Genomic DNA, 13755 nt, shown 5'->3' with positions numbered 1-13755 from the left:
TAATATGTTTAAAAAAAATACTGTGTTTTTATCAAGGACTTACAGATTTACATACGTACCTATATGTGGTTTGTATGTTTTTAAGATTTGTTAGTTACAATATGAATTACTTATGAAAAACCTTGTTTTAAATTTTCAATCCTTAAGGTATGGTTTCATACCTTAGAAACCACACCTTAAGTCACACGAATTAAAAGTTTTATACATGTTAAAAATTAATTGTAAGTTATATTATTAACTATACATTATTTACAAATTTTACGAAATTTTTAAGGTGTGTTTTTAAAATGTTTACGTTAAAATGTTTAGAAAATGATAATATAATCATTTAATTAAAATTTCAAGAAACAAAGATTATTTGTTTTTGAGTAACTGATACGATTTTATATGTTTATCTTATATTTTGAAAAATGTAGGGAATTTTTTACTTTTGACCCCCAAAGTAAGAATAGTAAAATTAAATTTGCTACGGGAAGCCATCCTCTAAGTTTAAAATCAAATCATTTCTATTGTTTAAAATGGTTTTGAAAGTCAGAAAAAAAAATTCTTTTTAAAATTAATACATTCATTGCTCCGTTTAGAATCTAAAATGATGTAAGTATTGTACAACACGAGTTATAAAGATTATTCTGTTTTCTAGCTAAATTTTCATTAATTTTTATATTTTAAACTAAAATAAATAAATACGCGTTGATAAAAAATAAACAATATTATTAATAAATCACAATTTATTATTATTTAGAATTTATACATAAGTAAGTTTATATAATATATTCATTTGTTTTTAACATATTAGGCGTATCAACCTTATTTTTACGTCAACGTATATGGTCAACAAGAATAAAAGGTTGAATATCTAGTAGTAGTACATGATGAAAGACTAAACGAGACATGAGTAGGTATATCATATAATAATTAATAATATATATATATTTATATAAAAAACAAGTAAACTAATGTAAATTTATTTTACCTAATTTTTTTGAGTATTTTTATTTTTTTACAAACAAAAATTATTGTTGATATATAAATTAATAACTCTAGTTAGAACCGCATGTCAACGCATAACATTAATGGTCAAAGTATAATATTTTGTTAAGTTAGATTTATAATTGTTTAAATTGTTTAACAAAAAAAATTCTTATTCTAACATATTAATGTAATAATAATTAATATTATATTTAACATCCTTTGATAGAGTTTTTGTTTTCTTCGACTGAACCTTTGAGTTTCCTGTGGAAAAAGTAAAAATCATGATGTCATATAAACAGAGTGTATGTATTATTCTATTGCTTTATTCAAAGGTTTACTAAAATGTCCGTGCATTCGTGCAAAAGTGATTTACCTACTTAGAATTAAAAGTTCTGGCCGTTATCTTGCACTGGTACCTTCCTTTAGTGTCCTTTTGATCTACGACGATTTCTGGAATCATTACAAAACGTTATAAACACTTCCACTGAAAGTCAGCCGGAGCCGGTCAGTGACATAATAATGCATTGACAAGACAATAGCTCTCACGTTTCGCCAAAGATTCTGAAGGCTTGTTCCGGAATTTCATCGGCGCCTGCGTACAACTCGATACGTTTCCGTAATATGTTGGATGGACTTTGTGTTGTAAGTTAGTTTTCGTTACGTTCTGTGTACGACTTTGGATTCTGAAAAAAAGAAATAAATCTTTTACAATAATAATTTTTTTAAATAAAACCGCTCGTTTATTAATTCTATCAGTTATAGGCTCATAATACTGCGTACACAGCAGCGTGGATTTTGGATTCTTAAACGGGCTGAATGGTAGTAATAATCAGATTTAACGATATCGGATTTGCAGAAATATTATTATCAAGGGTCAAGTTAACTCGTCAATGTAATAGGGTCATAAATCATTATGTATTGCCGCTTAGGGGAGAGTGGTGAATAGTGTTGGCTGTTGGGCTATAGCGTAAAAAATCTATATTCTGTTTGTATTTTATTCATTAAAATTTTAAATAGAAATACTCATACAATAATTTAAACAAACATTTAAGATAATATATTTAAAAATATTACTTTTATATTATATAAAAAAAGTATTTAAATAGAGTATTAATAAATCGTTAAGTATAATTTTGTTTCAGTTAAAATTAAATTTAAAAAGAGTACCTATATATCGCACATAAGATATGTTATCAATTTAATAACATAGGTAATAATTTTTTTTGATATAGGCATTAATTTAGATTAAATATTAAATTTGATCTATTATTTTTTAGTATTTGAAGTACCACAATTATTAGAAAACTATTTATACGCAATAGCCAATATGACTAAAATATTTTGTAATTTTAATTATGAGGTTGGTGTATTAGTCGAGAATATACTTTAACAAAACATAATATTACTTTTTCGCAAAACTTGCTGTGGTCTTAGTGGCGACACTGTTGTTGGTAGTCTGTGACTGGGTCTTAGTTTTCCTTTGCATTTTTGGTTTTATCCTTTGAACTTCATCTGCTGCGTCCTCGTCCGACGAACTGACCTCGTCCAGGTGTAACAACGCTTCTCTGCTGTTTGCTCGCTGTAAAAGTCGAGCAGCTTTCTTTTTGTTTTTGAGTTTCGCCTCCGAGTGGTCAAGATTCGTCTTTGTCTTATTGTCTTCAGCATCGTTTGGGAGTTGAGACTCATCGTCGGTGTACCCGTTGACGGCTTTCAGTATCTCATCGGCGGCCCGGTTCAGTTCTTCCAATACCGAAATCTCCGAGTCCACCGTCTCCTTTCGGTTGACACGACTCTTGTAAGTGGTAGCCTTGGACTTATTGAGCTTGGGACCTAAGTCTTTGGGCATATTAAGCCAGCTGTCCCTGCCCGTGCTGAACAAGTCTTGCGCCTGTTTGTTTGTGGCCGGCTTGTCTTTGACCCTGAGACTGTTGGCGCGGTAGCCGATATTGCCGTATATCGACTCTTTTTTTTCGGTGGATTTTTTTTTATTCTCGTTACACTGCACCGGTTTTGGCTGCACTGTCATAGGAACCTTAAACAAGTATTAATTGATAATATTATATATTTAACTCGCATTAATGTGTATCTATAAAATAGGTATTAACATAAGAAAACGACGCCATGCATCATTACAATGAATACGTGAATTTGATATAATTCCATAAATAAGGTATTTAGAATATTTTTCGTAAGTATTAAACACTTTATTTTGAGTAATTTTTCAAAATATTATGTATTTCTAATATATAAATTAAATAAAGTATCATAAAATATGATTTTAGTGTTTCCAATTAAAAACTAATTAATGACTAGTTTCTTATACATGACTAATAAGTAAGATACCTATACCTATGTATATTTTGAAAACATTCACAATGCTTATTTATAGTAGGTATTCAGAATACTGCAAGAATATTAATAAATTACAGTGTTCGAAAACGCACTCGTACTTATTATTTTTTGTTAGGTATTAACATTTTTAATTTAATTTTATTCGTTTCCGAACAAAATGTTACAATATTATATCTATGTATTTTCGTTTATTCAGCCTTACAATATGTTTACCTGTTTCAAAGACACGGTGGCACACATTTTGGTAACGGGTGCATCCGTTTTTGGCTTGCACTTGCGATTGTCTTGTACGATTTTCACCGGTACTCGTTTGCTGGGTTGTTTTTGGAGCGAGTCATCAAACTGGTGTTTCACAACGTGTGTCACTTGCGAGGTGTGCACGCTCACCGGTTGGAACTGAGAGCGTTCGGGTTCCAACTGTTTTTCGTGGTTCAGTAACACCGAAGTGACGTTTGGCACCACTAATGTCGATTCGTACGTTTTTACGTCCGTTTTTTTTAGACGATTATCTGAAAAGTCACATCGTTACACGGTCAGTGGCGTTTACTACAATATATTAGATCGTATCAAGTGTGTTTCCCTCCTCCCAAAAAACCGTCCCTATATAATTTGGTTAAAACGATTGCACATTCTCTTCTACTAAACTCGTGTATACCAGATACCTAAATACCTATACATATATTTATATACATACTACACTTGCACTATATATATTTTCACTGTACTATAATACTTCTACTAACGTATACATATATATTTAATAACATCGGTACCTTGAGAACATTGAGATTGTGTGATATTTTTTTTTACAGTAGATATGAGTTTTTTGAGATTTTTGCACTCGGGTAGCCGGTCGTCTTCGTGTACGCAGTCGGCGGCCATGTACGATCTCACTTCCTCGTCAGCCTTTAAACTCTCCTCGCTAGTCTCGTCCGTGCTCATGAGATCTTTGGCGTATTCCAGCCGGCCGTGGATTTCGTCACACGGCTGTCGCACCTTGATCAGCGTCACGTGGTGCCGGTCGGAGGTGCGGTCCACGATCTGCGCATCGATGCTTTTGCTCAGGTCATCTAAGGCGCCGATCACGTCCGGCATGCCTTTCGCGGCCCTGTCGCGTTTGATGTCCGCGCAGCTCTTCAGCACGTTGTGCTTTCTAGTGGCCGGCGTCGGGTAGGTCTTGTGACCGTACCGCGGCCACGACGTGCTGACGGCCTTTTGGAACCGACCCAGCACCTTGGTGTTCATCTCCTCCAGGTACGTGCTGGGCTGTTCGGTCGTCCGGAACTTGGTGTTCATCACCAGCGACGCGGACGACAGCGGTAGGTGATTGCCCGCCGTCTGGTCGCTGAAGCACCGGGAGAACGCGCACAGGTCAGCGGCGGCAGACGCACCGTTTGGTTTGCCGTTGCACGCACCGCCGCCGATTCGCACCAACAGTTTTTCGTGGCACTTCGCCGAAGTATCTGCAACGTGCGCCCGAGACCATTATTATCGTCGAAAGGATGTCGTACGCCGAGGGGAGCATTTGAATGAGCACAGTTTTTAAAAGGTAAACAGTTAAAGGAAACCGAAAATGTCACGATTCCTGCCGTATAATATAGGAGTGCGTAACGTTTATACGTAAATGCGTAGCGAAAATAAGTTTTACAAGTGTTAACGTAAAACTGTTACGTTGTCTGAAGTTATGCATGAAAATTGTTAAATCGATATCTCGTTGAACAATACATATACATACATATTGTATAAAGTAGAAAAATAAAATAATCAATAAATTTCATAAAATTGATAATTCTAAATAGAAAAACAAACGAATATATATATATTATGAAAACGATACTACTATAGTGGTTTAAGAGTTGCTTAGAGTTATTATGTTATTGAAAATATGAAATCGATGTATATCAATGATAAAGCCTCTTTAGAGTTTACGAAAAAAATTTGATAATTATACAGAGTGATTCATCAAGCATGCTCAATCCTCTTTAATTTTTAATAATGCAATTATTTGAAACACGATTTTTGGAATTTTCAAATAAACTCAAAGAGTGTTCCTTAGGGATATAACTATACAAATATATACCTACTTATCAATACCATACTTATACTCATGACAACTTCTCTTTTGCACTGTAAATTATTTTGCGGATTATTTGAACATTTTTATGTAAAAAACGAGTAGATTTAAGCTACTTATTTAACTTTGTGTAAAGTCTATAATAAATAATAATGGAATTGGAAATTATAGGAATTATGGTATGTTGAAAATTTAAATAGGTAAATAATATAAAATTATTAATATTTATAATATTTATTAAAAACTATTTTTAAGGACTATTATCTTTAATATTAACATTTTAATGACTTAAGTTACGTGTTCGAATTTTGAATTAGATACATCAACATAAGGTACATCAGTAAAAAGGAGATTTCTTCTTTGAAAAACAGAAGATATATTTATCACCATAGGACACTCCTTAAGTAGCAAATTTCATTGAAACTATGATTTTAGGTGTATTTGAAAATTTCAAAAATGAGAATTTAAACATTTTAATTATTAAATTAAAAACAAGGCTGAGCACGCTTGTTGAATCGCCTTATATGCTAGTGTAAAAATATGTATATGTATATCGAGTAGTTTACGTGCATAGAGTTTTTACAATTTAAAATATGGACCACGAATCATGCACGTACGACATCCTATTAAATCTTAATAACGCGGTCAATTCTACAACAGCGCTTCACATGCTTTTTGCGGCTACAACACTACCATGCGGCAAAAAAAAAATTGTACACGTTTTTACGCGTCAACACTACGGCGGATGATACGAATTCAATTGCTAAAAAGCTGTACAGCTGATTGGGGTCGGTATGTTTTAAAATGTCTTCATTTTTATAACGCGAAAAGACGCTAATCCAACAACCCCCGTCAGCCGTACAAAACACATCACTTGTATAGCACACTACAATACACTGGATAGCAGCTGCGTTCAAATATACCAATAATTCAAGCCGGTAAGAGCTAGCGTATAGGTACAACATAAATCAACATACAAAGCGCTAAAAAGTCCGTGATAGTTTTACCAAGTATACATGCTGCTTTTCAACGCATAGACCATTATTTTTTTCAGTACGATTAAAAAATTGTTTTTCTTAATAAAAATTTATATAACACCGTAGAAGAAAATGTGCAATTTTCCATGTACCTACGTTTTGACAATGTATAGTAGGTATATACATATTTATATACGTAAATGCTTTTGTGTAATAGTTGGAAGTACCATAAGGGTGTGTTGAAACAGTTTACCGTCGAATGGTTTTAAATTACACGAATAATGTTAGAGCGTGCTATTATATTATACTGTTTTTGTTTAAAAGAAATTGAGTTTACTAATCGAAAAAAAAATAAAGTTTGTTTAATATAAATTATGTTTACATTTTTACATTTTATGTGTATTATGGTTTGTGAGTTAATTTGGTTACATATTATAACAAGTGCCGGTGAACAAATAAATTATCTGTGCATTTCTTATCGATATTCAACAACAGTTTATGTTAGAAGTTGAAATTGTGGAAATAATAAATCACACTTAGAAATCACATCGGGTTGTTTAGTTTTAATTAAAATAAATTAAGTATAAAAAATAAGATACACGAGCTGGGTGGACTACTAGGACGGGCTCTTTACATTAAAATGCAATGATAAATCATTGCATTAAAAAAAAATATAAAAAATATTGTGAGTTAAGTGAGTCGATTTACTCAAAACACGAATTTGTTATTTTGGATTTGTTAACAACTGTGGTGCTTGTTTATATTTCTTCAATGTATATTTTGACTTATGGAAATTTTGAAAAAAATACTCGCCTAAGTAGGTTTTTTATTATTTCAAACACAATGTGTTTAATTTACAATGTAAAGATAGATGCTGTAATAAACATTTTTGCGTTTTTTTACCGTTACAAAATTATATTTTTCGAAACAACACTGAAATACTAATGGCACTACCGTTCTGCTTATAAAGTGAAATTCGTATAAATAGAAATATCTTATACAAACATTTCTCTGGCACATGAACTCTATAATATTGTTATTATAATTTTAAGTTTTTAAATTTTTTTTTTCTCGATTCACTTGATTTATAATCTCTATAAATAATTAATGAAAATATTTATAAAAATAAACTATGGGGTAAATATTACGTTAAACACGTTTAAATACGTCATAACAATTATAAATTTGTTACATATTTAAATATTTTTATGTATGTTTCACATTAAAATAGCGTTTTCTCTCGTTCAGTAAAATGAAATTCTTACGTTCGTCGGTTTAATTAAATTATGAGTCAAAATGTATTTAAACATTGTTTTGTAATGGCGGGCCTATGTGAAAAGCGTGATGTGTTATACGAACAAGCGAAGCGTCTAAGTGCAAGCTTTATCTGGTTAAGTCGACTTGCACGATTCAGAGAATAGTACAAGTTGTCCATAAGCCGCGTGAAAACCAAACCGGTCCAAGACAGATTTACAAGTGCAGCTGGTTATAGGGTTTCATCATGTTAGGTAACGTCGGGTATAAACATACCTGCGGTGGCCGACGGACTGTTGCCATTGTTCTGGTACCAAACCGGTGAAGCCGATCCGTTGTATGAGTACCGCTGTTTTCTAGGATCGGCCGGATCGAAGCCCACAGCCGTCGTCTCGCCCTCGGTGAAGTTCACTCGGGTCGAGAATCCTACGGCCTCTACCTGTTTCACCCTGTCGGCCACGGACCAGGACGCTCGTCTACAGTCTACGGGTGTAGATTCCGTCGAGGAGATCCTTACTTCGATGCCGTTGTCGGACGCGACCCCACCGGAATTATCGGAGGTGTTCTGCTGTTGCTGTTGGTGCTGCGACTGTTGCTGTAGTTGTTGCCGTTTCAGTATGCTTTTTGGCATACTGCTGCCGTTATCTGTAGTCTCGTCTTCCGTTGTTGGACACTCGTTGCCGCTGTTTCCGCCGTTTTGGTTTCCGGTTCCATTGATCTGCAAGACGACGTCACTGTGCACGTCATCCCCAAAACGGTATTCAGGAAGCCCATGGCTGCTTTTTTCGGGTGGACGGTTGTACCTGAAACGTACACATACGCGAAATATAATAATGTTATGCTACTCAATTACTTTTTTTAATATTTTAAATAAAAAAATAATTATTATTATTATAACTTTAATCGTACAAAGCATAAATTAATTTTATCATCATGCACGTTAATCATACTGTTATATCCCAAAACATTGATTTACCTCTTTTTAGGTCGATACAGTTGAGCCGGGGCGGGTTTGTCTTCCATGTCAACGATATTTATCTTACCCGGAGTCGCATCGAAGTGTACTTCGGTTCTGCAAAACTCTACTTTTTTGTTGCCGTTCTTCTTATCGATGCCAGGTTCTTTGTCTGCTACTTCGCTTACTACTGCTATTGAATGGCGTTTTGGTACTTCATCTCTATTAACATTTTTATCCATTGCCATATCCACACCAACCGATAGTCGTCTCATGTACACCTAAAAAAATGAAGTAGCATAAAACGACTGATTATTTTTTTATTACACAAGAATTAATAAATAATTTTAATTTTAACCTGTTCTTTTTCGCTCTCGTCGTTTTCCGTGGACTCCGAAATGGTGTCGCTAGGTTTAACGACATCGAAATAAGCACTCGATTTGGACCTTAAGCTATTAATGGCTTCAAGAATCTTTCCTTTGGCGACTACAGTAGTGTTGTAGGCATGTACTTGAGTGTTGTTGTTAATTTCTTTGTTTGAATACTTTTTGACTAGATCGGCGATAGATTCACGATCGACTGACGACTGCCTGCTTGAATTTGATAGTCCATTTTCGGTTGATCGGCAAATACCACTGTCTGTCGATGAATCCATTGCTGATGGATCTGTGGCGTACTTACCGTTGTGGTCCGATGTAGTAACTTTCTCGAATCCGTACGATTTGCGTCTGTTATACCACTCTTCAGTGCGAGTTAGTGCTGAACCCCTATAGTCTAAGCTCCGTGAGTCTCCTGGGGGTTTCACGTCTGTCTCTATTCCATCGTCGTCTTTATCCTTGTCCTCGTTTAAGTGTCGTAAGTTATTTTTTGTTTTCTTAAGACTCTCTACCGTGATGAAAGTAGGTTTTTTTAACGGAGACGCTGGTTTTATCAATGAATACTCGTCCACGATATCCCCATCCACTGCTTGCAATTTTTTACCCAAAACCTTTTTCAATACATTTTCTAACTCTCCAGCAACTTTGTGATTAGATTCTATGTTTTTGGACTGCGCAAACTGTAACGACCTCCGAAATCTGGAAGATCGATCCAGTGGTTCCTCGGATTCGTTGATATCACTTCGTATTTCGTCGTTAGAACAACTTTTTAGCCGGTTTAAGTTTGTTGAAACCGATTCTTCGACATTTTCGTTTAGGCTACTTGACGTTTCCATTGTGTCGGTGGAGTCAATACTCTCTATTTTCGGTAATTGCGATGTAACGGCTTGTGGTCTACGAGTAGGTGGTCGTCTAGTGCTTATTGATCCACTACGACCTACAGTTGCTTTACTTTTTTGTGAACTTACGTCTAAAGGACTGTGTTCCAGCTGTAAATAAAATATATGTATACAAAATTAAATAATTATTGATGTATATTTTTTGTTATAAAATATTAATAATTTCTAATAGATAAAATATTCGAGAACTGTACATAGGTATGTAATATATTATTTTAGTTGATTTGTTTCTTATATTGTCATCATTTTTTTTTTTTTTTTTATTAGAAAATATAAAATTGGTGGAAATTTATTTGATGTTTTAATATTTTAACGATTTAGTAAAATATATGTATGTACTTAATGTGATACATTGAAAATATAACAATTTATTGATGTCACAAGTCATGATGCACTTACTTTTAGAGTACTTATAAAAGTTTATTTAAGTTTTAAATATTTCAACTGTGAAACTCATGAGTTGGTGAAATAATAATTTTAGATTTTCTTATCAAAAATGATAAAAAGTAATAGATAGGTACCATTTGTACATATATTTTTTTTATCAAATATTTTCTCGAACATTTTATAAACAGGTATATGTTTCTTTTCAATAACGTACACGTAATTGATCAAATTGATTGTCTTTTTTGTCGAATATCGAAGACGGCCATTGGAATGCATTCGAACCACCCTGTTAGAAAAAAAAGCGATAAATTTCACATAAGAATACAGGCGAAAAAATAATATGTCGTCATGAGCAGGACGGTCGATAAACAACGAGACGGACACCGTGTGGCCGTAACGCCGAACACGGCTGCCGCCTAGTCGGAGAGTACGTATATAAGTATATTATAATGGCTTACACTAGAATTGTGCCACGAACTGGTGGTACTTGTTTGAGATCTGATTACTTGCACCGAGCATCCGGCAGTGTGAGCTTGAAACACTTCCAGCTGTTTGGTCTGTTGAGTCTCTTCTTTACTGCCGTCGGCGAGATTCCTGGCGCGTCTGTCTACCACCTATGAACGCATATAATATTATAATAATATTGTATGTACAGGTAAATGAATACATATAGTCATTAATTATTGCGGCCAAAGTTTACCCTGATTGATTTCCTCGAAATCGATATGAAGATTGAATGCTACATCGATTTTAATGAGTTAAATTACTTTTTTCGATTCGAGTCAGTTAGTACCGTGTCTTAAAATTATTTTTCGAATTTTTATTTTTATATTTTCATAGAAGACGAGGACAACAAATAATATATTATTTTAATAAAATTTGAATCAAAATCAAAAAAGAATATTATTAGATGGCTATGTTAGAAAATGGGGTTTTAGCTGTAATTCAATTAGATGAAAACAACGAAAGGTAAATAGGAATTTTATTTTATTATTTACGCTATTCTGGCATATTTCGCTACTAGGAACTACTCGGAAGTTTATCTTTTAAAAATACTAGAGAATATTTTATAATTATAGAAGTTTTTTACATTATATACAATTAATTCGCAATTAGTTCGTACATTTGTTGATACTACGTTCAGTACGACAAACACAGATAGGTATATATTCGTAATATATAGGAATATATAGGTGAAATTCGTCGTTAAAGAACGATTGACTCGAGGATCACGGCCGACCGAGTAATTATATTTGTGTAGAAATAAAGACGGTTTGTGGTTAATGAACCGGAGCGTACGTCAAAATATACCACTAACGAGGATTTTTGACCTCAAAATCTGTGTTACAGGTTAGGATGTCTGAAGCGTTTGACCGAAGCGTAATATATTCCATTTGAAAGCGTTTGATGTCATTTTAATATAATTTTCTGCAGTCATATACCAAAATAATGTACATACGTAGGTATAATATGTGTATATGTAGTTTATCGAGGTCAGTCGCAAAGTGGTCAGTATATATAATTCTATCCACGGTTGTTATTCTACATTTTTCTAGAAATTTTGTATTTATGTAAAACCCAACTCGTATCTACTATTATCACGTTGTAAAGGACTGTCTCGAAATTGTAGATTGATATAATAGCGTACTTACATAATAATATATGTTTTATTTGTGTTTGTAAATGTTCATTTTGTCGATTAGAAAATACGAGGTATGATCTACAATATTAGGATAGCCACAACGAGTTATTTAAATTTTAAACGAAACGTGATCGATAATTAATCGGATGAAAAAAACCTGCCATTTTTTGATCTCGTATGGAAAACTTATTAAAATCGTTAACGATAAAATATTATGTATCTGTTTCTATACGAATTTCCTTTTATGGAATCGACCGGTTAATAAAATCGAAACACCTTTAAACGATATAATGTTATATTATATCATATTATTATAATATTATTATAATATTAATCAATCAAAATATACATTAAAAATTATACAGTATACGTAAATATATATATATATATATATATGTGCATGTAATATGCATCAAATGCACATTATATTATTTTTATTACTTTTCCATATTTGTGTTTAGTGTTGGCAGTGTGATTGGTCCATTGGTCCGCTTCGACTCTGGCGTGCTCCAAGATTCCGGTCAACCTGTCGAGTCTCGACCATTCTTGGACGTGTCTTTTGATGCCGTTATCGCCTTTGGACGCCTCCGAACCGGTGGCTGAATTCCTAATCAGAGGAATAACCTCCATTCTGTAGCGTAGTGGTCACAAGCGTGTGGCATCAATATACGTCAAAATGATTGAACGTGGTCTGTGAACAATATAGGAAACATAATTGATTAACATTACTATTAAAGTAAGTAAAATATAGATAAACGTTGAGATGGGATGTGGGTTAACAGAAAAATAGTTTAACCCGATTGAATTCTCGGTCGAGATCTTAAACGTTTGAGGTTGATCACGTTATAAAAAGAAGAAAAAACGAAAAAATACCTAAAAAAATTGTAAAATTGGGATACCATGAACGTGACACACGTGTACATATATTATTATTGCATGGTACTTACGCACGCAGATCTAGTTACGGGTGTGCGTATCATAATATACGCATAGAATAATAATATTATGGATTACATATTATCGCCACCAATAAGTTTCTGTGCCGGCAATTTTGGAATACCGTGGGAAGCTGCATCGAATGTTTTATAATTTTAACCCCCTCCCCTCAAATAAAAGATTTCGTCTCCACACAATATCGCGCTTGTTAGTTGTTATGTTCGCCGTGTCCTCGTTCTCCGCCGGACCGAGACCGTTATTGTTATATTATTATCGCCAGAATTCATCGCGCGCGTCGAATTATTTTCGACCAAATGTTATTTATTGGTTTCCGTGCAGCGCGGTATACATAATGATAATATTATTATTGTTGGATTGTAATTATTATTGACGAGCACATTTTCGTTCTATATACAATTCCCGGCGGATAATACGCGTGCCTATTTATCTGTAGTGTGCGGTGCGTGTACGTACAACACCGCCAAAGCCGAGCGTACAGCTGTCGCAGATCGTGCGCAAAAAAAAAAAAATAAAAAACGAAATGTGAAATGAACCGTTTCGATTGCGGCGAAAATGATAGTAAATAAAAAACCATTCCAAAAGCTCGGAGTCACCCACCTATAAGCCGGTCCGTGACTGGAATTGTAACGTGGTAGATTTATATAAATATAATAATAAGATATGTATATGTATTGTATTTGTATATTATATATACGTTTATACGTACAGACGACGATTTATTGCCAAAGAACGTTATTGAAGAGAGAAAAATAAAAAAGCTGTCTGCGCCGCAGAAATGAACTGCGCGCGCAATCGGTCGACGTAATAAATTTCGATTTGCGTAGGTATATGAATGTACATAGGATTTTCGCAATGATAACATAGTATACAGAATAATATTGTGTTTGCGACGACGACGACGACGTTATT

General features: G+C 33.8%; 1 protein-coding gene across 3 annotated transcripts in view; it reads right to left on the bottom strand.

The window, feature by feature from the left end:
- Positions 1–710: 710 nt before the first annotated feature.
- LOC114130224 (uncharacterized) overlaps positions 711–13755 on the bottom strand; it is a 68279-nt gene continuing 55234 nt past the window's right edge. The window contains exons 3-14 of one of the 3 annotated variants that reach the window (XM_050200347.1): positions 12331–12580; positions 10706–10861; positions 10462–10533; positions 8943–9950; positions 8606–8865; positions 7906–8432; positions 4098–4787; positions 3538–3833; positions 2379–3004; positions 1519–1655; positions 1346–1422; positions 711–1233 (exon numbers count right to left, since the gene is read on the bottom strand). In XM_050200347.1, coding sequence (XP_050056304.1) covers positions 1346–1422; positions 1519–1655; positions 2379–3004; positions 3538–3833; positions 4098–4787; positions 7906–8432; positions 8606–8865; positions 8943–9950; positions 10462–10533; positions 10706–10861; positions 12331–12519 — 4038 coding nt within the window. In that variant the 5' untranslated portion in view covers positions 12520–12580 and the 3' untranslated portion in view covers positions 711–1233. The remainder of the gene's footprint in view (positions 1234–1345; positions 1423–1518; positions 1656–2378; positions 3005–3537; positions 3834–4097; positions 4788–7905; positions 8433–8605; positions 8866–8942; positions 9951–10461; positions 10534–10705; positions 10862–12330; positions 12581–13755) is intronic. The other 2 variants (XM_050200346.1, XM_050200348.1) reach the window with 2 other exon arrangements.

This window comes from Aphis gossypii, chromosome 2, assembly GCF_020184175.1.
Source record: "Aphis gossypii isolate Hap1 chromosome 2, ASM2018417v2, whole genome shotgun sequence".
Taxonomy (NCBI): Eukaryota; Metazoa; Arthropoda; class Insecta; order Hemiptera; family Aphididae; genus Aphis; species Aphis gossypii.
The sequence above is the reverse complement of the archived record's forward strand: the minus strand, read 5'-3'. Positions and strand labels throughout refer to the sequence as shown.